The sequence below is a fragment of the Acomys minous genome (genome assembly GCF_964271855.1).
Source record: "Acomys minous genome assembly, chromosome: 5".
In the NCBI taxonomy this organism is placed as follows: Eukaryota; Metazoa; Chordata; class Mammalia; order Rodentia; family Muridae; genus Acomys; species Acomys minous.
In genome coordinates, this window is record NC_140494.1 from 43,496,453 (window position 1) to 43,524,275 (window position 27,823).

The 27,823-nt window shown below is 46.3% G+C and overlaps 1 protein-coding gene across 5 annotated transcripts in view; it reads left to right on the forward strand.

Moving 5' to 3' along the window:
• The window catches only part of TRIO (trio Rho guanine nucleotide exchange factor), a 290,433-nt gene that overhangs the window by 236,126 nt on the left and 26,484 nt on the right, over positions 1–27,823 (forward strand). For all 5 annotated transcript variants that reach the window (XM_084781263.1, XM_084781260.1, XM_084781259.1 and 2 more), the window contains exons 35-41: positions 10,243–10,535; positions 11,370–11,540; positions 14,187–14,282; positions 16,810–16,958; positions 18,840–18,906; positions 20,545–20,648; positions 25,786–25,855. In XM_084781263.1, coding sequence (XP_084637389.1) covers positions 10,243–10,535; positions 11,370–11,540; positions 14,187–14,282; positions 16,810–16,958; positions 18,840–18,906; positions 20,545–20,648; positions 25,786–25,855 — 950 coding nt within the window. The remainder of the gene's footprint in view (positions 1–10,242; positions 10,536–11,369; positions 11,541–14,186; positions 14,283–16,809; positions 16,959–18,839; positions 18,907–20,544; positions 20,649–25,785; positions 25,856–27,823) is intronic.

A 27,823-nucleotide genomic window follows, 5' to 3' on the forward strand; every position in this document is an offset into this window, starting at 1 on the left:
GAAACTGGGCAGACAGAATTTTCAGCTGTACCTCAGCCTCCTTTTCTGTTCATTCTTTGATTTGTGCTGCTGTTTTTTAGTGTATGATCACACACTCCCCCCCCCCCAAAAAAAAGGAGGAGAACAGTACTTAAAAAGCCACTAACTGATGACTAAAACGGAGTCGTGTCATCTTGGCCTATGAGGGAGATGGGAAGCAAGAAGATGTAAAGTTAGGCGTGGCCAGCGTGACCCTGAGTGTGACCCCGGGGTGGACCGTGGTGTGCGTGTGCCCACAGGTGTGCTGGCTGTTCCTCCTGGAGCCCGTGGGCAGCAGTTGCATTCGTGTTTGTTCACGCATACTGTTAGCTTTAGTTGCAGCCCCGTTTTGCTTTTGTTCGTGTTACTAAAATACAATTTAGAAAGAATTGCAAAGGGGTTAGGACCCTTTTTGTTTCTTTGTTTTTGAGCTGAACCAGGAACCCCAGAATATAATGGGCTAGATATTTGCTTTGTGGTTTGGGAGAGTCATGTGCTTCCTCCCTCTACACAGCTATAACTCCTCCAAACTAATATTTCATCCCTTGAGACTGAAGCAGTCGTTAACCCACCCCGTGGAGGATGTGGCGAGTGCTAATACTTGGCAGGCTCTCCGCAGAACATTCCAGGGCCTCCCCACTGCCCCCTTAGTGCTGTATAAAAATGAGCATATCAATATGGGCTCTACAGCAACATTTATAAGTTTGCATGGCTCATAGCTGGCTCAACTATGTGTGTGCTTATACGACTCAGACATTCTTGAGGCAGTAAAACACTTCTCTCTGCTGACATTCTGAATCTGGTTTTAATTTTGAAAGAATAATAGTAAATTTATGTATGAACAGAGCATAGTCTTATCACCACTTCAACTAACCACGTAGTTTAACTGTAGAATGTTCCCTTAAACTGTGCTGTATTGAGAGGTCTTTGTATGTCCCCTGTTTCACATGAAGATGGGTTTTAGCTTTTAAAAGCATATACTTCCCCCACATTGTAGTCGGCCTCTTTAACAAGGCAAGCCAGATGACTTCGTTTTTTAACAAGTAAGATGAAGACAGTAACCAGCAGTATAAATGTTCGCTGTAGAAAGTGTCGCGGGTGTAGGCCTTCTGCAGATAAGATCAGCTATCTCCTACCTATCACTTCCGTGTTGTATTTCAGGGACCATTCTGGCTACGAGTTCAGTATCCGTGATACTGTGAAGGCAGAATGGTGTGTGGGCATCACGTGACTGCCTGCTATCCCCCAAATTAACTGTGTCTTCCCATAAATGATGAGTCGCGTGTCTGTTCGGGCAACAATAAGCACTGTGATGCTCTGGAAATGGCTTCACAAACAGAACTTAAGAATCAAGACACTGTTAATTCATAGCATAAAGACCTCCTTATCCGCCTTCAACAGTGAGCTAAATATTAAGTCATCCAGCCCTGGGTGCTGGTGGTAGTGTTTGTTGTTTTTAGTAACTCTTCTTTAAGTGAAGCTAAGAATATTTTATGGGGGAAAAAAACTAGTTTGACTTTTGGGTACCATGGGTACCAACCTAACAGAAAGCCCAGGTGCACCACAGAGCATTCAGAAGGGCTCCTGCTTTGCAGCTAAATAGACCAGATCACATCCTCAGTCTGCAGGGTGTCACTCTGTCTCTGTGGGGGTGCCTTGATGAAAGTGGGGTCCCCTGTAGCATCCTCAACCATGGAGCCACAGTAGGAGCCTAGCCTCAGGCCTCCCAGGCCTACTGCAGGTCCCCTTCCTTCCCGTTGTTCCCAGGAGTAGTGTCCCGCACAGCTCAGTGTGGGCATCGGCAGGCTGCTGCAGAGACTGCACAGCCTTCCAGCCCTGCCCATCCCCCACCACACGTACTGCCGGAACTCAGATCACCAAGGGAGAGGTACCAGGTTGGAGGGTGACAGCTGGTAGTTTGTAGAATGCATACATGTCTTTCTAGTCGCTCCTTTTTTTAATGGAGAGAGAGAGAGAGAGATGCAACACTCCTATGTTGGGGGAAAAAATCTGCTTTTGACCTTGAGTTAGACCCTACCATTCATCAATTGCAAAATAATTCCTGGGGGACGTTTTCTCCTCTCTGGCAATTTAGATGCTTGTCTGCAGAAAAATCCTGCCGTTTGTCTCCCCCAAAAGTACACAGGCCTGACTCACATGAAAGGCACAGAAAACGGCCTGGCCATTCTAGACGCCAGAAACAAAGGGCTAGAATTGCATTCAGAAGTGAATTCTTAATGCCGAGGTGAGTTGACAGAAGGGTTGCAGGGAGGGGACTGTCATTTACAGCTCGGCTGTTGTTCACAGATGTGGCTGTGAAGCAGCCTCTGTGTGCCCATCCGGTGAGCAGTGCCTGGCTCTCCTGTGCCACTGCTGCATGGAAACGTAAGAAAGATGAGCAGGAGCTTCCTTAAGAGGCCATAAGAAGAAGGCATCACTTCGCTCCCTGCCTCTCCGAGGACCGAGGACCGTGTACACAGGAGCCCAGACAGTGCCTGGGAGGAGCTAGGTGTACCTCGGTGTTCATATTGTCACCATGTCGCGCTCTTCATGAGCCCTCATTTATAAGGCTCCCTTTGCCTGGACGCTGACAGCATGGCCATAAGCCATCCACCTGCTATAGATCCCCATAGTCAGAGAGCCCTGCTCTGCCATCCCTTGAGTGGCTGGAGTTATGACGTCAGGACTAGCTCAGCCTGTCCTTCCATGGTGACCTATGATGTGTGTCCACTTTGGCAGTGAAAAGATACTGTGCATCTGACTAGCCGACTAAAGGATTGTGCCATTTGCTTCCTTTGCATTTAGTTTCCTTGAGTCTCTTTAGCTGAGACTTCAGGGGTAACATTTGAAAGGACCTTTGAAAGGAAACAGCTTCCTGACCACAAATGCTGGCGTCTAGATCCCTCTTACAGAATAAATCCAGGAGCCATGTTTCCTGGTGTTCATGTATGTTCAAGTATGTTAGGAATAAACTGGGGATCGGTCCTATTTGAGAGCTCCCTGGGGCTCCACAGACGCCAGGTCACCCTGCTTGGGTTAGGTATGAAGGGAGCCACACATCGCATCACTGGGTGACACTGCAGCTAGATCACACAGCAGTGCATGCCTGTTGCGTTCACGGGCCAGAGTGCATGCATGCGCCTGTGTCTGTGCCTTCCAGCCTTCATAAGAAAAAGGCCACAGTAGTTTCTTTTTGGTTGCTCTTAGTTGGTACCCATGACTTTTTTGTGTTTTGGGACTTGGGAGGAGTGTGAGAGTTGGGGGGCGCACTGCCGTAAGTCCTCCCCTGTGAGTGTGTGGGAGAGTGCTGCTGAGAAGCCCTGCGTCTGCTGTCACTTGTGTGCGTTCTCTCAGGCTGCAGAGCATGTGTTCCTCATTACTGCCTGAGCTGCGGAGGTGCTATGCCGGGGCCTCTGCTTCAATCTGGGGCTTTCTTTTTTTTTTTTTTTTTTAAAGACGGGGAATTTTATCTTTTTCCCTTGTGTCTTCCGTGTTCACTTCATATTTCATGCAGACACAAAGTTCACATTGCTGCCTCGTGGACCCTACGCTGCAGCATACACACTTAAAGTCTGCAGAGTGCACTGCATTCTTTCTACACATTTTCACCCGTTGCCCTTCTCCGGACTGGTGCTTCTCCTCGGCTTCTGCCTTTGGCGACATTACTTCCTGTGCTGACATCATAACGTCAGCATGACAGTCGCAGCGCAGTGTGAAGCCACGGTCTGGGGTGTGTGGGAAATGCATAGATTTCTGGCTCATGGTGTCCAATCATCCCTGACATCCTGATGGGGCCTCAGTGCTAGGGGACAAATTAGGACTCAGTGGGGCCACTGGACAGGAAAGAACGAAGCCTGTTTAAGAGCAAGGACACAGGCCGGGCGTGGCGGCACATGCTTTTATCCCAGCACTTGAGAGGCAGAGGCAGGTGGATTGCTGTGAGTTTGAGGCTAACCTGGTCTACACAGAGAGTCCAGGACAGCTAAGGCTAACACAGAGAGACCCTCCCTGTCTTGAAAAACAAAAACAAACAAACAAACAAATAAAAGAGCAAGGACACTAGAATAGAAAATAAGAGCCAGGCAAGGAAAAGCTTCCGATACCTACTCGAAGTAGAAGATAGATTATAATTTGGAAAATGACCATGAAAATACATCTGTTCTTAGCCACCAGTACTGAACCATGTCACTAAGTGGAGCGCTGTCTCTTCCTTAGTCCCTCAGCTGTATTGCCTCTATTATCTACAGTATTTCTACACCGTCAGACCAGGGTAGTCATTGTATAAGACACGACATGGTCCCTGGGGATGACATCTGGTGGAATAGCCTCACACTGGCTCACTTTGTATGTCATCTTGAGAGAATCTCTAGAGCACTGTGGACTTTTTTTTTTTTTTAATTAGAGGGGGAAAAGATACCGTGATTTTAAAAACAGACTTTAAATCCCATCTGAAGACTGTGGAGATGTTGTGGAATGTTCCGGTCAGTTCAATCTGCTGTCAGGAGCTAGCAGCCTGCTTCTCCCTGCTTAGTGAATACTGTGCCTCTGTGGGTAAGTGTGTGCAGCACTGCCTCCCTGACATGGCACAGAAGAACTCTCTGAACAAAAGCTCTTGATAAATCCAGTACAGAACAGTAAAGCCTGCCCAGCTGGCCTCAAGCTTCAGAAGCGCAGCCTCAGGGTTGTCTTTCTTAAACAGGTAATAGTGCCTCACATTGAAAAACACCCCTGCAGTCCTTAGTACATGAGTTGGAAGAGTCCTTTGTGTTAGAAATCTCTCTCTGGGTTATGCTTATCTTGACTAAAGACTAGGAAGACAGACATCATGGCATAGGTCATGTGACACATTCTTCAGTACGCCCACAGTAGACATCAGGACAGAATAATGTTAGTTAACCAGGAACTGCAGGTTAGTTCAGTGATACAGTGCCTGCCTAGGAATGTGAGACTTGAGTATCCACCCCGGCCCGTGCACGGTGACACACGCGTATTCTCATGCATGCGCGTGCGCACACACACACAACCATTTGGGGGGATGCTGCATGGGAATTTGAAATGTGAGACCGATGCTCACTGGAACCCTTCCCAGTGCTGGTCCATGCGTTTTGTGGTGGCGCTGCCTCCTTATCCATGACTTGGCCAACAGCAGTTGTCCGTTTGTGTGCTTGCTTGATGTGCTATGGGTAAAGGAAGACTGAACAGCAGATGCAGAGGACTGAGCGCCCATGCAGCCACGGCTGTTCTTCCCACTACAAGCCTTGCAGTAGACCATCTCGCTCCATTTTCCATGTATCAGTTCTCCCTGCATCCTACTTGCTGTTTGCAGTTTCTTTTTTTCCTTTTTTCCTATGCAAAAACATGAATATTGCCTCATGTTGAGTTAGGTTCTATTTACAAAAGCCTGTTTTTATAACCTCCTCACCCAGGAGAGGGAAAATCATTACCACCTTGTACCGTAGGAAACTAAAGCAGAAGGTCGTGGGCTTTAGAGGTTCTTACACGCTGCAGGTGACAGGCAGGCTTGGAACTCCAGCCCCATAGCCTGTCGGCAGTTGTCTGAAAGCAACGCCCTCGAGAAATACCTGCAGGACCTCTGCATACGCTGGTCAGGCCCTAGCCTCCAGGTCTGCTGCCTGCATGCAGCTGCACACGACCCCCCCCCCCTTCCACCCCACTTGTGTGCTGTTGACACTGTGAAACTAAAGCAGTGTAGATTTGGTGAGTCATTTTCAAGCTCAAGAGTGTGCAGGACTTAGTTGTAAAAGTCTAATCCTCAGCATTCCAGTGTTGCTCCATCACACTGGTGGAGTCTCTGAGCCCTTTTCCCACTATGAGAGTGGGGAGAAAGCTGGGGGGGGGGAAACAACAGCGACCAAAAAACTCCAACTCAGTCTTCTGCAGTCTGCAACTAGCAGGATATGACCCTTCCCCCTCCTACGTATTTAAATGGTTTTATTAATCACAGATGTCCAGATTTATAGACTGGGAGTCCAAAGATTTCTTCTCCCCATGAGTCTGGCCCTGTGTGCACATGTGAAACATTCCCATGTAAAGCTTGAACCCTTTCCTTCCTCTTCTGGCTTGCTTCTTTCTTTCTTTCTTTCTTTCTTTCTTTCTTTCCTTCTTTCTTTCTTTCCTTCTTTCTTTCTTTCTGACATTAAAAGGAAAGTACTACATGGACCTCAACCTCAGCAAAAAATAAAAAATAAAGCCATTTGAAATTCCTCCCCAACTCCACCCCCCCTCACCCCAGCAAACAGTGGTGACTTTCCTGTGTGCACACCTGCATGGATTTTTTTAAAGCCTGCTAGAATCTCTTTATGCTGAAATGTGTCCTTTTTTTTTTTTTTAAATAAGAGACTTTTAAAAATAGAAATGGAATGAACTCACCTCCTAGGTCGTTTCTGCCATGCATTTTTAGTATTTCCTAGACACCATGCTAGGCTTGCCATTAGCTCTTGTTGCCCATGAATTGTGGGTATTGTCAGGGTACTTGGCTACTTGTGCAAATACAGTGTATGTACTCTTTTCTGTACCACCAAGGAGCCCCAGGTGCCCTCAGCTAGCCTACATCTGAAAGCAGCTTATTACAGTTCATAAAGCTGCTTCCTTTCACTCCTACTATTTCTTCAGGTCCCATTGCTGCCTTGTAAGGTGTGTAAACCCAGGTACACCAGTGTGCCTGGATCACTTCTGAGAGACTGTAGCCCTGACACAGGCCCCTAGTGACCCCTGTTGTAGGTTCGCCTTCTGTGCTTGGAGTGAGAAGATGCCTACCTTAACCCAGGCAGGAACAAAGGCTTCCCCCGAGTCAAGGAAAGGTAGCGTTAGAGAGAGGAGGGGAGCTGGGAGGAAGCTTCCCGAGTGATGCTGCTCACACAGAGCGAGCCTGGCCCCTGCCCCAAGAAAGAGCAGCTCGGAACATCAGGGGAGACGTGGACCACAAGAGGGTGGCGTCTGTTGACCTGGTTTCCATAAAAGTGGAAACTCACAACCATCTGAGCTTTTCCATTGTACCTATTGTGGAACCCGCCACAGTATGCTATGCTCTGGACATCACAGTTGTAGGTTTACATTACAGTCAGTGTGCTTGGGAGGACAAACAAAAGTAAGGCTACTTGTAGCCGTGGTTTGTTTGTTTGTTTGGTTGGTTGGTTGGTTGGTTGGTTTGCTTTGCTTTGTTTTGTTTTGTTCACTTAGTTGTCTTTATTCCGCATATACTTACTAAGCCCCAAAATGTACCAAGCATCCTGTTGGCATTAGGCTCCTGCCCACACAGAGCCTACCTTGACGCACAGGTTATACGGGTCTGAAGAAGGGACCCTTGTTCCGAGGATCTCTTTGGTGAGCCTAGCTGTCCACATGGATCCTGTGTAGTCAAGAGGTCATGGTTCCTGGGAAAGAGCACGGGTCATCTTTGGGCAGTAGTCACCCAGGTTCCGGGTTTGGTTGCCTCCTGATAGTCCACTGGCAGGAGTGGCCAGCAGACCCTCCTGAGAAAGACAACTGTGTGCTGACCAGTAAGCGGGACCTTTTGAAAGGGACTGTTCCATCAGCTCTGTGCGGAGTGTGGAAACCATACTTAGTCTGTGCCCCGGGACACTGGAGACCACACGCCCACTAGAGAGATGCCATCGGGGCTTGTGATGGCGTCTCTCTAGTAGATTCAAAATTTATACCAGCGTCGTGGGTATGCTGAATAAAACTGGTTCTCCAGATAACTTAAAACAGTCGCATGTTCTGTTTAAGTAATTTTGAAGTTTTTTAAACTTCTGATTTATGCATTATGTCACATTCCTAGCACAGGAGCAGATATGTGGGCTATTATCATCTACAGATTTAGGCAGAGAATTTTGGTACTTTAAAACACACACTTGTGCAGTGTATTGTTGCAGAGACTCAAAAGCTGGAGGGATTTGATACTATACTTTGAAGTAGAAGGAAGAATCACTTATCTGTTTCTTTTTACCATTGCTAATAACCAAAATTATGACTACTGTATCAAAATTACACTGGATACAATGGGACAGCTGCTAACCTTGAAGGCAGATGGGGATATTGTCCCTCTGCATCTTCAGACTTCTGTAATGAAACAGTTTTCAAGGTAAAATTGAAAGTTCAACACAGTTTCCTTCTACGGCCATAATGGCTGCTGGCACTAGTAACATTTGTTCCTCCAGTGAAATAAAATAGTATCACATAGTGACATGACGCATCAGAGCTCAGAGGAAAGGCTGTCCCTTCATGTCCACCATGTCAAGCCCCACTGTATCCACCTGCTGACCATATAATATTAGATTTAAAGATGTTTAATTGAGTCAAGCCTGGTGGTGTGTACTTGTAATCTTAATACATCTGGAAGTCTGAGGGGAGAGACTGTGAGTTGGTGGCCACAAGACCAGGAGGGAAAATGTTTTCAACGTTAGGTTAGTAAAGTTCCATGGGGCATACACATTGCGGGGCTCTCCGCCTCTTTGTCCTTTATCTGAGCTGAGGACTGTTGGCTCCTGGCTCTTAGATGCAGCAAAAGCATGTTGACCTGACGCTCTAATCTTCTTCTTCCTCTTCTGGGCTGTGTGAACACAGCTCAATACCACTCACTAAAAACAAAAGAAATAGAAAACACATGCATACCTGTGTGTGCATATCCTGCCTGTTATGTACTCAAGCAAAAGAGGTATTCCTTAGCAGACATTGGTTAGTATTGCCTCTGGGAGGAAAAGTCCAAATTTTAAAGCATGAATGATACATGACAGGCCAGATCATCTGCCAGCCTCTTGTCTCGAGCAAAGAAATAATGCGACAGCAATTAGACCAGCCCCAGCTGCCTCAAGTAGAGTCTAGAGGCCTTATGGGAGCTGCCATTTGTGCTATATGTAATCATAGACTTTTGGGCTTAACACCCTAGCATGTATGTACAACTCCTAATGGTCTCTAGTGCCACAAGGCAAAGAACCAGTACAGGGGTGTGTGTGTGTGTGTGTGTGTGTGTGTGTGTGTGTGTGTGTGTGTGTGTGTGTGTGTAAAGAGTGCTGTCAAAGATTAATGGTCATACATTTTTTTAATGCTATGGTCATCTTCATTGTTACATCTCCTAAAAGAAAATCACTCAGTTCTGGGGTGCTATGGCAGAGCCCCATGTCAGGTGCTTGGAGCATGGCCACCTGGTTCCTGAGTGCGGCTTTCATGGTTACAGGAATACCCCACCTAACTGGATTGGGTCGGTCTTCTTCCTCTTGCAAGCCTCTCAGCCCTGACTTGAGTCCGTTTAATTTTGAAATCCAGTGAGAAGCTTGTAGGCATCTGTTCTGTAGAGCAGTTTGGTTAACCGGCAAGGCTTCTCTTTGATCTTCGTCCTTGTTATGATTGCCACTATTTACTCAAATATACAAGTTAACATTGTTAAGTTGCCAATAAAGAAACTGTGTGTATCTGTATTGTCTATGGACAAGTGGCTATTGGTCTCCCAGGATCCACACCAGCTGTGCTGTCTTCTTCATCAATAAATTGATCCTGGACTTTAGCCTTTGAGATGGGTGCTAGAGGCATTGAATCTAATCTCTCTTCATTGTGTGGGTTGGGACAGATAGAGAGAAGGAAGATGTGGGTGTTTTGCCTGTATGCGTGGCTGTTGGCCATGCATGTACCCTGTACTTGTGGAGACCAGAAGAGGGTATCAGATCCCCGGGGACTGGAGTTAAAGTCAGTTGTGAGCTGCCCTGTGGAAGGTGGGAAACAAACTCGGGTCCTGCAGACCCATGGGAGCATCTCTCCAGCCTCAGTGACAGTATTTAAATCTAAGCATTTGAGTTGGGGTAGCATGTGGTTTGTGATCCTGGCACTCAGCGGGTAGAGGCAGAAGAAACAGCAAGCTTAAAGCTAGCCCGAGCTACATGAAACTCCCTCTCAAAAATAAAAACCAATCAACATGGTTGATCTGTGCAGTGGCCACACTGGTCTTCAGGATGGCTGGTATGAGCTACTTTGGGGAAGGGGCAGTGCATCTTGAGAAGAGGAAATCCAGCTTGGTAATCATCCTAGAAGAGAGAGGTGTCGGTTTTGTTTCAACATCTAGTTAAAACAACCAAGTGACCATCAGCCTGCCGGAGAGTGTGTTAAGAGAGAAGCAACAAGATGGCTGAAGGCACAGACTTGACCCCAATATTGAGGAATTTTCATCACGTTCAGTAAAACGCCCTCTTTCTTTTCTTCTCATCCCATCAGACTCACTGTCGGTCTCCAGTAATGATGCCAGTCCGCCAGCCTCTGTGGCTTCCCTTCAGCCCCACATGATCGGAGCCCAGAGCTCACCGGGTCCCAAGCGGCCCGGCAATACCCTGCGCAAGTGGCTCACGAGCCCCGTGCGGCGGCTCAGCAGTGGCAAGGCCGACGGGCATGCGAAGAAGCTGGCGCACAAGCACAAGAAGAGCAGGGAGGTCCGCAAGAGCGCAGATGCTGGTTCTCAGAAAGATTCTGATGACAGTGCAGCCACCCCGCAGGATGAGACCATCGAAGAGGTAGGTCTGTGCAATGGCCCCGTGGCTGTCGTCAGCCAAGTCATGGACTCCAAAGGCTTGAGGCCTCCCTGTGGTTTCTTTCTTTCAAGTGAAGAGTAGCTGCTGCCTTCGGAAGTCATAGGTTTGGTTTGCGGAAGCGCCCATGTCGCGTGGCCCCATTTGGGTTTCTGTTTTGCAGACTGTTAAGTACAGGGACAGGCTGAAAGACAGTGTTGGAAATGCTGTGTTATTGACCACATGGGACTCCTCACATTTATTGCCATGTCATGTCAAAGTGGTGACAGGACAGCCAAGATATTTTTTTGCTTTCCCTTTTGTCTCGGGAGGCTCTTAGTTAAACTTTGAGACACCATCTTTCATGTCCCCAAGACGTCCTCACACTGACACAGCCGGTGGGGATTTTAACTTAGGCTTCTCCAAATTCTACAGAGGCTGAGGGGAGGGTGGGTGGAAAAAAAGGCAGGGAGAAACAAACAGTGTCACATTTGTTTTATTTTATTGCTTCATGTGTTTTCTTGTTGGTTAGGGTTTTGTTGTTGTTGTTCTGTTTTGTTTTGTTTTTCTTTCCCTGGACTTAGCTTTTGCTGAATTTTTACCACACTGTGGGGGGTCACTATGTATTCACGTAGTTATTCATATATCTGTGTTTGCTCACTGAAGCTAAATCTCAGATTTTTTTCTTTTTTCATAAGAACAGAGGAAATGATTATGTGCTTGGTTCTGGCCTCGCTATGCTCTTCTGATTAACCCTTGGGGGCTCAGAGCCTGTGAACTGTACCCTGGGCTTGGTCATCACGGTCCAACTTGAACAAACAATCATTGGTCTGATTTCAGAGAGGACGGAATGAGGGCCTCAGCAGTGGCACGCTATCCAAATCCTCCTCCTCGGGCATGCAGAGCTGTGGTGAAGAAGAGGGCGAGGAGGGTGCAGACGCTGTGCCCCTGCCCCCACCCATGGCCATCCAGCAGCACAGCCTCCTCCAGCCAGACTCGCAGGATGACAAGGTAAAGAGAGGGCCTGTGCTCCCCCAGGCAGGAGGCAGAACCCTTCCCTGGCTTCCATGGCAACACATTTCAAAGGCCAGGAGATTGGAGGGTGTGGGGGTAGTCACTGGAAGCCTGGTGCTTTCCCAGCAGTCAGCCGGTTTATATCTCAGAACTACGAACAACAAGTCCATTTAGAACAAGCACGAGGCCAGCGTATGCTGCTCCCAGACCACGTGGTCATGTAAATATGTTCAGTGGATTTTAATGATGCTTCAGTAATTGCTGTAATTTTAAACAGGTTGGTTAGAGTCCCCCGGAGAGCAGAAGTCTTAGGCAGTCTGCCTGAATACAGCTTTCAACACACAGTAGGCCGTGTGTTTCCTCCATAATGTGTTTTTTACACATGGCTTTCTAGTTGAAATAGTTTGTGTTGCTCTCCAGTTACTTTTCTCAGCATGCCACATGTGCTTGTAGGATTAGAACCTCACCATTAATAGAAAACACTAGGGTTTGACCAGCATGGTGGCATCGTTGTGAGTTCGAGGACAGCCTGGTCTACAAAGTGAGTCCAGAACAGCCAGGGCTATAAGAGAAACCCTGTCTTCAAAAACCAAAAAATAAATAAAAATAAAAAACTAAAACACTAGGAGTCAGCCTGAGAGCCATGTGGCTCCTCTGTGCTTGTGTGAAGGATTCGGCCATGCCAGTCTCTGTTTACTGTTTCCCTTCAGTTCTTACATCATTTTAAATTATTTTATCCACCTCAATTGCAAATTTTCAAATATAAAATATCAGAAAAAGGAAACCTAATAAATGAAGCTTGCACATCCTCTCTGCACCCTCGTCCCATCATGATCCTCACTGTTTGTTAGATGCTAAAAGTAGAGCCAGGAAATCATTGCTGGGATTTTTGTTACTGTTCTTTTGTTTTGTTTTGTTTGGCAATAACTAAGTTTTTTGAATAAAATAGATGTGCTTTCAACATTTTTCTCTTCACAGTTTTCCCCTTTCCTTTCCTGACTCCCGTCATTGGTACCGACAGTCACTTGCTAGCTTTGGCAGCGGAAGCTATGCCGCAGTCGCTGACTGGCAGCAAAGTGGCCACCACACTTGGTGCCTAGTTTTAACTCCTAGCCCAGACACCGTATGCCTCACATACAGTGAGAGCACAGGCAGGGTGCTGTGGGCCTGAGCCACACTGGTTGTGAGCTGCAGAGCCAAATTTCAGTTTGGTGTCATCCTTGGTGCAAGCTAATCTGAGAGAGAAAGTGAAGGCTCTCGGTCTGGCTAGGGAGTCTGCTGAATGGGTGTTGTGACAACTCATACGATGTTTTGTTAACAGTCTAAACTAATAGCATTTTCAAAACAGGAAAACAAACCTCTTAAATCTGAGCAGTTAGCCAAGCAATGGGGAGCTGGTTTAATTGGGTTCTTTTCCTCCCTTAAAAGGACTGAATTGCTGGAGTCTTGTTTACTGCAATCATTTATACTTTGCCATACAACTTGGTTGGGTATTATCAGTAGCAAATCTTCATTTACAAAAGTCTAGCGATGTTCCCAAACAGTATATTATCTTGAACTAATTTTTTGTTTTGTTCTGTTCTCTCTTTTTGTAAACCGTCACTGCAGCACTATGTTGATTTGTGTTCTGTGTCTGTTTTGGCTCAGTTTCCTTACCTTTCCATTTGAATTTTTTTTCCTCTGTTTTGTTCATCTCATATTCCAAACTTCATTAGAGCAAACCAGTGTTTGTTTTGTAAACTGCATATTTTGGTCCACATACATAAAAGCCTGTTGTAAAAACCTGTATCTGTCCACTGTGAGAAATGCATCTCTTGGACAGACGGCCACGTGTCGCATGCATCTCTGCTGTCCTTAATATGAAGCAAGGTTCATATTACCCACGCCCCCTCAACCCCCAGCTACCCTACAGCGGAAGTAATCTGCAAACAGTGTTTGCTAATTACTGAAACTCAGCTCAGTGGCCCCTCCCTCAGGTCCCCTTACTGTCACCCCGTGATACCCTCGATCTAGCCATAAGTGGCACCTCATAGCTTGTGAGGCTTCAGCTCTTCTGTTCTCTGCAGTAATCATTGGGGAAATGGATGGCACAGGAAATGGTGAGCTTGTTCCCCCTCCCCCATCTGGTCACTGCACCCTGGCTCCCTTCCCTTTCTTAATCCCATAAACACAGTCACGCCATTATCGGTAGACCCATTTTTATTTTTTATTTTTTTTTTATTTTTTATTTTTGGTTATTTGAAGATTCACCCATTAGACCATAAGCCTCTTTCTCTTCTACTGACCAGGTTCTGTGTCTCTCCATAGCGTAGAGCCTAAGCCAGCACTGGCAGAGTCAGTTAGGATGCCCCCATGCCCAGTCACCATTCTGAAAAACATTACGATGTTACATGACTGTGGATGAAAAACAGACATTGTCTGCTTCCCACATGTATCCTAGACAGGTTTTATTTAACGTTTCATGTCAGAATATTGTAAATATAAAAGGATGACTCTAAATAAATGCAAACAAAGACAAACTTGTGGTCTTTTTGTCTGGACTTACTTTAAAAAAAAAAAGCTGGAGTTTGCTAGGGAATTTACTGTCCGCCCCATCACTAATGTGAGCCCTCTCCTCCCGCCCTGTCTTAACTTCTCCCATAGGCCTCTTCGAGGTTGCTAGTCCGCCCCACCAGCTCTGAGACGCCCAGTGCAGCTGAGCTTGTCAGTGCAATCGAAGAACTCGTGAAGAGCAAAATGGTAAGTAAGGCCTCTGCCGTTGAGCATGATGTGCCTTTGCCTTGGATCGCAGGAGTGCAACTGTAGCTGCTGACTACTCTCACTATGACCAGGCCTGAATCTGGAGGCCTGCTCCGTTGCGCTAATGTTCATCTGTGGATTTGAAGGACTCACAGAACTCAGAAAAGCTGTGGCTCTACCAATTGCAGTTTATCGCATGACAGGGCTCAGGCTAAAATTGGGTAAACAAAAGGCTGCCCAGGGCAGAGTCCAGGAGAGACCAGGTCCCAGCACTTAGGTATCTTCATATGAACAAAGCGCACTTGACATTTAGAGCAGCACAGAGAACACTGGCAGCTGCATAGGTTATCTGAGCCCCTGTATCTAGTTATGCATGCTTGTCATCTACCTGCAGGGCTGACCATCTGCTCTGAGATGCTCTGTGACATTCCACTGTCCCACTCCCCTCCCCTTCCCCCATGTCCGTCTGTCTGTCTGTCTGTCTCTGTGTGTGTGTGTCTCTCTCTCTTACACACACACACACACACACACACACACACACACACACACACACACACACGATTGCATTTAAGAGAAGGGCTTGTCAAAGACCTTCCCCTAAAATACAGGCAGCAGGAGATGATCTCACAAGTGGTACATCTGAAATCCCTGAGGCCTTGGCACAGCAGCTTTGGGGCAGTTCACACTGGGGTTTCTTGCCACACACCCACATCTACATAAGGGACCAGTGGGCACCACAGCCAGGGTGAATATCCTATGTCTGCACCCTCTCTGGTGTCCTCTCAGGCAGGTCACACCTGAGTGTTGTTTCACGGCCTGGCAGCCTCTGCGATTATAAGGTTATGTCCCTGTGGGCACAGATGAGGCCCATGACTACTCCTTTGCTCTCCCCTGTCTTTCTCTTTTTTCTCATTATTTAAATAAACAGAGCTTCGCCTAATGAGCCCCAGATGTCTAGACAGCACAGGGCACAATGTCTTCCCTCAGACCCCGCCCCTCCTTGGCTTCCTGTCACCACCCACCTGATCCACAAGCGTGACGCAAGCCCTGACACTTATGGAAGAACATGTACTTCCAATAAAGGTCAACTGCTATTTATTTATCAGAGTGCAGTTTTGGGAGCGAGCTCCATTTGTTCACCAACAGTGTCCTGATTTCCATAAATAAGCTGGTGTGATTTTGCAGCTCTGTGGGCTTCCTTTAACAAAGTTGTATGCACAGATCTGTGTCCTCACAGCTCCGTGATGGTGAAGACTCCGTTCCCACTGAGCAACGGAAGCAGGACACGTATCAGCAACCTCACATGACTAACAACAGCTAAGTAAAAGGAAATGAGGCTAAGCTACCCCCCCCCACAACCCCTGCCCCCTGCCCATCCACAAGCTTCCAGCTAGTCCCACAGAAGGAAGGGTTTAGCTGGAAGATAGATGTATTTATCTCTGGAGAATAAACACTGAAGTTTGTTGTTGGTGATTAAGTAGGCACTCATCAAGTCAGGCAAAGAAAAAAATTGATAAGCACCAATCAGAAGGCCACCAGTTGCTAACCAGTGTCAAACTAACCATCAGTGTTCAGCTCAAAGATCTTTTCTTCGTTTTTATTCTTCTCTCATATATTACATCCCAACTGCAGTTTCCCCTCCCTCCCTCCCCTCCTCCCCCAGTCTCTTCCCCCCTCCCCCCCCCCAGATCTACCCTCTCCATTCATCTCCCCTTAGAAAAGAGCAGGCCTCCCAGCGACAGCTACCAAATGTGGCAAAACAAGCTACGAAAAGACCAGGCACATATTCTTATATCGAGGTTGGATGAGGCAACTCGGTAATAGGAAAAGGTCCCCAAAGCAGGCAGAAGAGTCAAGGACAGTTCCCACTCCCCCTTGTAGGGGTCCTACAAGAACACGGAACTACAGAACCATAACATGTATGCAGAGGACCTAGGTCAGACCCGGGCATTTCTGATGTCTGGAGTCTACCCCCGAACTCTGTATGAAGTTCTACAGTGGTCAAAGCGTGTGACCAAGCTCCCCCAGCAACTGAGGGGAATATTATACAAACACGCATACCTTGGTTAATATTTTTATTCTTGTTTTCCTGTTTACCTAGCTCCTCTGGCACAATACGAGTTGTCATTGGTTTTTGTTGTTGTAAAGATTATTGTTTTTATTTTTATGTGTATGAGCATTTTTGCCTTCATATATGTATGTGCACCACATGCGTGCAGTACCTGCAGAGGCCAGAAGAGGTTGTCTGTATGCCCTAGAACTAGAATTCTGAGTAGCTGTGAGCTGCCAAGTGGGTTCTGGGCATAGAAACTGAGTCCTCTGCAAGAGCAACAAATGCTCTCAATGCCTAAGCATCTCTCCAGCCCCTTCTTTGTGTTTACAGTAATGCAGTTTGGTCTGTTGTTAGAAATGTTGTAATTTTTCCAGTCACATCCTTTGTGTCTTCTGAGTTAGATGCCCTTACCCTAACAGCAGCCATCACGGCCTGTGGGCAGTCAGCACTGTTCATTTGCTACATTTCTTCCAGGCACTGGAGGATCGTCCCAGCTCACTGCTTGTCGACCAGGGAGACAGTAGCAGCCCGTCCTTCAATCCCTCAGACAATTCCCTCCTCTCGTCCTCCTCGCCCATTGATGAGATGGAAGAAAGAAAATCCAGCTCTCTGAAGAGAAGGCAGTAAGTATCGTCAGCATCCACACACACCCCCACTTCCCTCCCAGCTGTAGCACCCCAAAGCCAAGGGAGAGAGAGACAGACAGACAGAGAGAGAGAGAGAGAGAGAGAGAGAGAGAGAGAGAGAGAATGAGAACATATGAGAATGAGAGGATGCAGTAAGCCACAGCTACAGTTTCTGTTGTTGTCCATGTCTGTTATGCTTTATAAATAAGAACAGTTCATGACAAGAATATTGTCTGTGGTTTGTAGTGAGAAACTCCTATGCTTTCCATTGTTTATGTGGCTGTGAAGGAAAAAGAAGGCAACATAAAATCAGATCAATATGAAATTAATCAAACTGTGTGTATTTTAAAATGTGACTTAGTGACGGTGTGCCTGTCTCGATTCTGGTAAAGTCACTGTGGCAGAGGATGTCCTGAGGAAGCAACACCTGCACTCTGGATGAGAGAAAGAGGGTGCCGACCTGCTTTGGGTCAGTAATAAGTCCCAGTGACTTGAATGGCACCGGGCATATGGAACGTGCCAGGGTGATGCTGGCTGAGAGAACGAATGAGAAATGTGGAACTTCTATGTTACGCATACATGCACATACATGTCCAGCTAGTGTTGCTTGCGGTCAGCCCTGAGGTCATATACCTCCGGTATACAACATACCTCTAGACGGTTGATTTTCTTTCCCATCGCCTTACTTCCCTGTAGTTCGTTGACTGGGACTGGGGCCCTGTGAAACTTTCCCTTTCCATAGGAGCGTGTCTGTAGATGTTAACCATTGTTCCAGCCTTGTCTAGGCAGCCATGTTGTTGAGGTATCCAGAGTGAAACTTCTCTAACTTTTCTAGACACACAAATTGGCAGCAGACACCTTCATCCTCTGGCTTTTCTATAACCTTCCTGCCCTCTTCTGCAGTGTTCCCTGAGCCTTAGGTGCAGGGTGCAGGGTGCAGGGAAGCGGGATGGGGCTTGTGTCGTAGATGTATGTCATTCAGCTGCGTGCTGTCGACAACTATCCATTGTCTCAGATTTTTGACGAGCTGTGGCTTTCTGTAATGATCTCCATATGCTGCAAAGAGAAGCGTCTTTGAGGAGTGAGAGGCGCGGTATTTAGAATGCTAGTTTAGTAAAGTGGCAGCAGTAGGTTTTCCTCAAAGCTCCCTAACCTCACAAGCCGCACATCACTGGTTAGGTCTCCAGGACCAGGTGTGGTTTCCCTCCTGCTGTGTGGTCCTTGAGTTCAATTAGACAACTGTTGGTCATTCTGGCATGTCTAGAGGTATCTTGCTATGCAGGTCCTCGCTGCTCATAAGCATCTGAGAGCATTATCACTTGTGCCCCCTCCCTTGACAGAACCTTCTGGTACTGTGAAATCTAGTCCTCAGGTAGAGGCCTGAAGGTCAGATCTAGCCCAGAGCCTCTGAGTCCCGTGTCCCAAGTGAATGGTGGCTTCAGCAACAGAGACTTCTCCTGGGAGGCCACCAACTGGACTGGGGATTGTTATCTTTTCCCAACGTTGGTTAACAGAGAGAAACACTTGAGTGTGATGTATTCACTCTACATTTCTGAAATGAAAACTTCTGTACATCCACTAAAACCTAACATAAATTAACTTAAAAAAAAAAGCTGCACCCCCTGAGGCCACACCCTCGCAATAAAGTGGAGCCTGTGTTTCTTGTTGATTTCAAATTTAGGCTGCCATTATACCCATGTGTCTGTCTGGATGTCTTTGTCTGTTAAAGTGTTCCTGGTCACTTACTTAACCTGCCTCACACAGTTGTGTAGACCTGATATATTATTGTAAAGTTCTAAAAGAGCCCACTCTCACAAAAGCAGGTTTGTGTAGTATAATTCATCCAGAAAACATTCTTTATTTCTTTTTTTTTTTCAGCTATGTTTTGCAAGAATTAGTGGAGACAGAGCGAGACTACGTGCGGGACCTTGGCTGTGTGGTCGAGGTATGTATCTTCAGAAACTCTGTAGCCTGAATCATCCAGAGAGGTACTATTTTAGACAGCAGAATGGTGATACCTTCCCAAAAGCCTTAAAAAATGAAGCCTGAGCAAGCTGTATCCAATTTTAAAGAGTATTTTTGCATAGTACATCTTGGTGTATATTTCATACGTAATTAAATTTTTAGCTTGTTACTGCCAACGGTTCTATGATATTTGTATTGAAATGTTGCCCTTAATTATTTCATAAGATAAGATGCTGCCACAGAAACGACAGTATCATTGGTTGAAAAGTCAGCAGTAGGCAGGCACAGAGTGATTCATCCACAGGCCCTTTGGTTGGTTGGTTGGTTGGTTGGTTGATTTTTATATTGTATTCTGCAGCCTATGCTCACTTGAAGCTCACAGTGTAGCCCAGACTGTTCTCACACTGTGGCAGTCCTCCTGCTTTAGCCTATTGAGGGCTTTAGGTGTGAGCAACCACTCCAGATCCATTTTCTTAGCCCGTGTCTTCTTGTTAGGCTAAGGCTGGTCTTGAAGTCATAACCCCTCTGCCTGTACTTCCCAAGTGCAGGTGCTAGAGTTTTGTGCCTACATCCCCGGATCTAAATTAGAGGTGTTGTTATACTATAAACTGTTGTCAGTTTCTCTTACAGCTTTGCAGGCATGTGCAGAACAGTAGCTTTTGTGTGCACAGAGCTGTTGGGCTGTAGTTTTGGCTCAGTAGTAGACCCTTTGCTTAGTGTGCTTAACGCCTGAGTTCTGTGTTCAGCATTGCTGAGGAGCAACGGTGATAGCAGTCACAGTGGGTCTCTGGCATAAAAGTTTAGCGTGCTTGGTTTCTCTGCAGTCATTGCTGGCAATAAGGTTTCTGGTACAAAATAAATCTCATTAGAATTGAAGTTTTATGCCAGGCGTGGTGGTGCACGCTTTTAATCCCAGCACTTGGGAGGCAGAGGCAGGTGGATCGATGTGAGTTCAAGGCCAGCCTGGTCTACACAATGAGTCCAGGACAGCCAAGGCTACACAGAGAAACCCAGTCTCAAAAAACAAAACAAAACAAAACAAAAAATGAATCGAAGTTTTATTTTATGTTTTGAAGCAGGGTCTTGCTGTGTGGCCTAGACACTCCCTTTTCCTGCCTCAGCTACGCCAGCTATACCGACTGCACACCATGGAAAGCACATTTTAGCTATACAGCTAATCGGCCTCTGTTAACAAGCAATTTATAGAAAGAATATTGTTCAATCCTTCCCTAATATTCTATGTAACAATCTCAAAACATCAATCCCTTTGTTTATATGATGTAAGTCCTACAAACAAAGGGACTTCTTCTGTCTTACCAACTCTCTAATATTTAGTAGGATTATTTGCTTTCTGAAGCCACTTACATATCTTAAGCTGTTTAAGTCCCTTAGAAGAGTTTTCCATTATTTATGAACGTCTATAGTCCAAAGAGAGGCAGTTTTATAGCAGTGAATTTACAGTATATTTGAAGCAGTCAGGAGGGACACTTTCCATCCAGGGTCTAGTTCGTCCTTAAACAAGACAGAATGTATGTGTGTGTTGCGTGGTGTGACTTTTAATCCAGTACATGATGCAGGCGGTTCGTGTGTGAGCTCATCTGCACACATTGCCTTGTAGGGCTACATGGCACTTATGAAGGAAGACGGTGTTCCCGACGACATGAAGGGAAAAGACAAGATCGTGTTTGGCAACATCCATCAGATTTATGACTGGCACAGAGAGTACGTAAAATGCCTGTTATGCATGATGCTGCATCAGGCCTGGCTGGGGCTAAAGGAAGTGCTTAGATTCGTTTTGTTCTGTAGACTGATAGCTTCATGGGATGAGTTGGCGTTGAGGACACAGTTCTGTGCTGTTGCAGCATTTTATGGCATGGAAAGGATTCATGTGTTTCATGCCAAGATGCCAGGTGTCTACAAAGTGGGACCTACCACTTTGAGCCATTTTCTTCCTCTTTGTATTAATTAGGTCTTTATTATTGCAACCAAAATACCCAACATACACAACTGTGGCAGGGAAAGATTGATTTTTGCCTCATGTATTCAGAAGTTTGGTCAGATGGCTTAACACCATGAGCTCTGGGCAAGATTCGGTGCTAGGAGAATATGGCCCTAAGAAAGTGTTTCGCTTCGTGTTAGACAAGGTGCAGAGAATGAGACAGGAAGGAGCTAGGATAAGTAGCCCAAAGAACTAGTCCCAGTGACTTAGTGCTTACAGAAGGTCCCCACCTCCTAAAGTTCCCACAGCATTCCCAGATAGTCCACCAACTGGAGACCTAACTGAAAAGACAAGGCTGTGAGGACATTTCACATTCAAACAGGCCGTGGCCCCAAAGGCCCATGGGTATCTTGGTCAGTCCAACATTCTTAAGTTCTCAGGTTCTCTGGACCCGGTGAGCTGTTTATCAGAAATATAACCAGAAATTTTCATTACTTGTAACACACCAGGGCACAGGGTTCACATCCCTTTCCAGAAGGAGGAACAAAGACATACCAAAGCATTAGGCCAAAGCAAAACAGAACCCCTAAATCCTGTAGGTCCGTATCAAGCTGCTGTCTTGTGCTGACTTCCTGCTGCTACATCTCCAAAATCCTGAGCTCTTCCTTGCAACTTGTGATGATTCTCTCTCTCTTGCTTCCTGCCTTTCCTTCCCAGGGTCCTTGCTGGGAATCTGACTCTACTGCACATCTCTGGCCTCCCATTTGGAGTCTCAACTAAGGCTCCTCTAACCAGCAATTGCTTCACTCTTCTTGCCAGGGTCTGCTGCCAACTTGAGCTATGCCCTGCCCCGCTTGGAGCATGGCTACAGTAGTCTCGATATTCTTGGTAGCTAGTCCAAGGAAAATAATTTTTCTAGGTAGCCATGTATGAGCAAAGCACCCCAGAAGCTCTTTTTTAAAAAGTAAAGTCTTTCAAATGAGTTAACCCTTTAATTTTCTTGAGCCTACCATGGCTCGAGTTTGAGTTAATTCTTTAGATGCCTTCAAGGCCTCTTTCCATATTGACCCTGGGCAGAAAGGTTTTCTCATGGATTTTTCTGTAATGGCCATATCTGTACCTTAAACATGTTTTTGAATCTTTCTGCTCTTGTTTCCCATTCTCATAATAAGCCTGGTAAAAACCAGCCCACATTAACAGCCCACAGCCTGACTGCTATGCTGTCTTGAGATCTTCTCCACCAGATTTATAAGTTCATTACTTCTCCAGCCTTGGGCTGGTGGTAAAGCTCAGTGGGAGAGTGCAGGTCTCCGAGTTCACTCCCCACCACCACGGAAACAACAAATTTACCCTCATCAAGGTGTCATGACCTTGGACATGCTGTGCCTGTAGCCATTGTCATAAGGATGTAATGGGCCTCTAGCCCAATTCCCCATGGAGTCCTGGCACTGTCTGAACCTCATGAGTGTTCGCTTTGTTCTCTGACCGCCACCTGAAGGCGCACACTGTGCTCTGCGTAGCATTCTGGGACTCCGATAGCCCACCATCTCCAGACATTTCCAAATTCTGTTCCAAGTGCCTACGAGCTACGCAGCAAGGCTTGCTCACAGCAGCAGCCTGGCTCCTTTAGGTGCCAACCGTCTGAACTAGTGAGCTTTCCTTACTGTGACCAAATACCTTCCATACACAGGGGCGTGTTTCGGCTTGTTTGGGCTCACAGTTTCGGTGTGTTTGCTTTGGCCATAGAATACTCAGTGCGCCTGTCAGGCAACCTCAGTTCATCCCTCCAGGAACTTCCTCTCAGGTAGGGCAGGGATCTTGACTTAGGCTGCAGTAAAAATTTCAGGATGTGCTGATAGGTCAAAGGTCAAAGGGACTCTTGCTATACATAGTCACAAGGAGATTAAAATGTGTATTTTTATCGTAAACATGGCTCATCTAATCTGGAAGAGCTCCTTTGAGGCATGCAGGGTTTTTTGGTTGGTTGGTTGGTTGGTTGGTTGGTTGGTTGGTTGGTTGGTTTCCTGGTTGGTTTTTCAAGGCAGGGCTTCTCTGTGTAGCCTTGGCTGTCCTGGACTCTGGCTAGTCTCAAACTCAGAGATCTGCCAGTCTCTGCCTCCCAAGTGCTGGGATTAAAGGCGTGCGCCATTGCACCAGGTTTATAGGTAAGAAAGGATCACTTCCGGGCCCTTGGGCTAAGATGAAGTGTAGACAGAAAGGCTGGGTAAGATGGTCCTTAAGCATGACATTAAACTCGACTTTGCATACATCCTTCACTGTCTTCCCACTAGTTAAATTTATTGGATTAGTGTTGCTTTTCTTTCACTTTCCCATGCTTTGAGAATTTCATACCTGTATACAATCTCGATCATCTCTAACCCATCTCTTACACAGCCCCCATCCTCCACCCAACTTCACATCCTCTCTTTATAGCTGAGCAAGTTCAGTCAGTCCTGCCCGCGTGTGTGTGGGTGGAGGACCATCTGCAGGAGCATGGGAAACCTAGGAGAGGCCATACCCCCAAGAAAACAAGCTCTCCCTACCCCCAGCAGCCCCGGCCTCAGCTAGGCTTGTTTAAGGTCTGTCTCGGGGAGAGAGAATGTTGTTTTTATGTAAGCAACCCTCACTGTGGTTTTTGCTGGTTATGTTAAAATTCTTGTGTCTGTGCCAGTAAGAAATACAAACCACACCCCAGGAAATGAAACGCTCCTCTCCCTCCATCTGCCCCCTTGGTTATCCCTGCTTTTTCTGCCCTACCTCAAATCCACGAGCACTTGTGTCCATACACTCAGAAAGACATTGTGGCGGCTAGAGGGTGATCAGGAGATTCTTCACCTCGTTTTAGAAAGAAAGTGGGGGGGGGCAGCAAGAGGTACCTAGGTCTTCCAGCCTTGGCCCAGCTCCTGAGGTTTCTGGGACCTCCCAAAAAAGAACAAGCCAGCTGGGCATCAAGCATTCAGAGCAGAGCCTGTCATGGCATTTCAGAGCCCCAACGCTCTCTGTGCCTCCATTCTTCATCCACACTGCACACACAGCAGTGTCTTCACACCCACTGACTGGGTGAGCATCGGCGCCCAGCGCATCTGCGTATAATGAGACTCTGTTTCTAATTAAAACTGCAGCTGCCTCTTGCGTCCAAGGTACTGTCAGAGAGTTTGGAATTGACTCGCCCAACTCAGGGTCGATGGAAAAGCAGGCAGGATAGCCTGGGGAAATAAAAATTGGTCCCAGTGTTTTGTTCATGCCTGTCCTAATCAGGAGATGTATGGGGGCCAGGGTATAGGAGCTTGCCTTGCCTGACAGAACTTGTCACTATACGCCTGCCCCTCTGTTTATACTTTGAGAACTCTTAGTTGTCTAGAGCTGCTTCTCAGCGGCCACTGATACTGTAGTAAGGTCCTACAGTCTTCCTCCTTCACGACATGGACAGGCCTCCTGCTGTCCTGCCTGACCACCATGGCTCTCCCCCTGCTAGAGCGGGCTATCATCGTCTGCGTCTGCATGTACACAGAAACCTGCCTGTAATACCGGTATGCAGGAGTTGGGGACAGGAGCCCAGTACTTAGCTGGCTAGCAACACTAGCCCAACCAATGAACTCTGGGTTCAAACAAAAGACCTTGCCTCAGTGGTGGGGCAGGATCAAAATAGATACCTACTATCAACTTTGGGTCTCTGCATACATGTGCACAAACATACGCATGTGAACATGCATACACATCACACACACATATACTCACACAAAATCTGAGGCCACAGACCCACTTAGTTATTAGGCCTGAATATTCTGGTTGGCTACTGTTTAATCCCACAGAGATGCTCTCCTCTTATCTCTCAGACTCTTCTTATCTTTGGACTCATAAACAGCTCTTCATTTGCACGACCTCAGTAGTGTCTAATTCACTACAAGTCATAGATAAATGGCTTGGGCAGCTTTAAACACAGCTCAACACAGACATCTAGAGACTACAGGTATAACAAAAGCATAGTGCAGCCAGTTCAGAAAGGGGCACTTGGGGAGGTGAGATGGCTCAACAGGCAAAGGTGATTGCCACCAAGCCTGAAGACCTGAGTTCAATCCCAGAACTGACTCCAATAAGTTGGCCTTCCTATGTCAACTGTTGCTCATGAGCACGAGCACACAGACACGTTTTTTAAAATGGAAAAAAATAAACAGGGAAGATATTTGGTACTTTCATTTCAATGTCTCTCCCGAGGCTGGTTCTTAAAGCTGCGAAAGGGACAGGAAGAGTAATGAGTTCCTGTGATGTCTGTTGAAACTGGGTTCAGAGATAGGAAAAGTCAAGAGTGTTTGCAGAACCAGGGAGACATTAAAGCCCCAAGTGCTACGAAGCTCAACACAACTTGCAAAATACAAACCCATTAGGTGAAAAGGTAAACAAATCTTAGAGAAGGGCGGGGCAGCGGGGCCAAAGCCCTGCCGACACTCTCGGTTACGTATGGAGGTAAAGTTTCCCAACTTGATTTCTGTGCTATTGGAGCAAATGCCTTAGAGCTGGCACAGGGGAAATCATCCTGTGTCTGTCACCCAGCTTGAGCCTCTAAAAATTATCCAAGAATGCATTTGAAACTCGCCGATAAGAAGACCACATTTTCAGACATCGAAAGGGCCTACTGCTTTGGAATATTTGTTTCACTCAGTACCTGGCCAGATGTTAGTGCATGTGTCCTTGAGAGAAACTGAGGCAAAAGTATTAACTGTCCAAAGGAGTCGAGGGGGGGTTTCTTCCCTTGTCTTGGCTTTTCACGCCCTGTTTTTAACACTTTATCCTAAGTAAGTCTTTTGTGCCTGGCTTATCCTTGTAAGTACAAACTGTAGTCTTCCCAGCAGCCCAGTCTGAACAGAATGAGTCTACAATTAAGACAAGTTGGAAAGAGTTCTGAGATCCCTCTGTCTCCAGCTTTTTTTTAGGAGAGTTGGAGAAGTGCCTTGAAGATCCAGAAAAACTAGGATCCCTTTTTGTAAAACACGTGAGTACAGAGGCAGTATTTATATTCTGTTCTGTTATTGGCATCTTTAGTGACTTGAAGATGAGGCCTCTTGGCATTTATAGGCATGCATGCTGTCAGTCATTTGTGGTTGTAATCCCCTGTGGCTGTCTGCCTCCGAGTTACCTGCTTTCCCAGTCCTGCCCCTGGCTGCCTACTTTGATTGTAGCAATAGAGCCACACAGGCTTGCTTGACACAGTGACTTTGCAGGTATATAAAGGCAAAAAAAGAGTTTGGTGATTATATGCCTGCTAATCCTGCAGTGGGCTTGATGTACTAGCCAAATATACAGATATATCTAAAACAAGTGATACATATTCAAGTTGTTTTAAGGAAAAATGACTATATTTTCAAAAATAATGAGGTTTCTATATTTTTGCATATCTTTGATATTGAGCTTAATAGAAGGTTGATTTTTATATCTGCTTTTGCACTCAACATATTGTTGGAGTTATTATTGTTGCTGTAAAGCACATTTTAAAATATCCATCTTCACACAGACAAGAGTTGAAGACGGATAAGTACCTTAAATATTATTTTTAAGTAATTGTGGATAGTTCATCTTTGCCATGGACCAACATTTGGTAACGGATAAATTTCCTTTTTTTTTTTTTTTTTTTTTTGAGACAGAGTTCTCTGTGTAGCCTTGGTTGTCCTGGACTCAACCTGTAGACCAGGCTGGCCTCAAACTCACAGAGATTTGCCTGTCTCTGCTGAGTGCTAGGATTACAGGTGTGTGCCACCAAGCCCGGCTTATGGAAAATTTCTTAGAGGCTGGTACAACACAGGCTCTGAAAGGCCATGTGTGATCCTCTCCCTCACTGTCTATTTATCAGTTCAGCTGACTGGCCTTTGGAGCTGTTTGCTGTAGGCACAGTCTTGAGAATCATGAACCAGGCAGTTGGATGCTGGTTGCTGTTCTTTTAGGTGCTGATAGTTCATTGCACATTATCTCAATCAGACATTCAGCATCATCACTGGTCCTTCAGGAAAGCTCTAAGTATTGTCAAACTAAGGCACTTATTTTCCAGAAAATTCTTCCCCTACCCCCTCTGTCTTCTTAAACTTTGGGATTTTCACTGTTCGTCTGCATTGCCAGCTGTGTGTTTAATCTTGGGATGACAAGCTTACTTCATCTGCACTCAAGAAAATTTCCACCAGATTCCAGCACAAAAATAATTACAGCATGTGCCCATCATTCTGTCAAGTTCAATTGGTGGTTCACAACAAAAGCAGTTGTTGAACTTACATCAGTCACAGTGCCTTTCCTTGAGGCAGTTATAAATAACCAGAGGAGTTACGTAGACTTCTGTCATGACACGAGGAGAAATGCTGAAAGCCTGTGTGTGCCATGTTGCAGTTTTAATAAGATGAGTGACTTTTATTGCTTCATTGGTGGCATTCAGAAGTGAAGCTGGCATTTTCCACAGCAGATTTGAAGTGGTGACAAAGACCTGCTGTGATGCCATCAATGTCCCCCACCACAGACCATGCTGCCCTGGCACAGATGTCAACACTACAAAGGCACAGTGATATCCTCGCAGGGTTTGGAAGTGATTTTTGACCTAAGAGAGCCACACACAGGCCCCAGGGACTCAGAGGTCTACATACAGGCCTTCAAGGGCCACTGAATTAAGGGATGGCCTATTGTCCCTGTTTTCCCTGCGATGGATTTGAGATTGATTAAAGACTTACTAAAAACAGACGGGTCATCCGGACTGCTTGTGATGAAAGCGTGTCCCTGTGCTGCCTCTGGTGTTGCTGGTACAGTAAAGTGAAGGATCCGGTCTGTACCAGGATTGAGGACAGAGGGCTGCTTCAGAGCCACAGAGCCACAGAGCCAGGGGAGCCTAATGGCCTGAAGCCAGAGTGAGCACCCCAGAGTGACAGCTTTGCTTTTAAACAATCCCTTTTCCGTCCATGATCATCCACCTGCACTGTCAATGGTT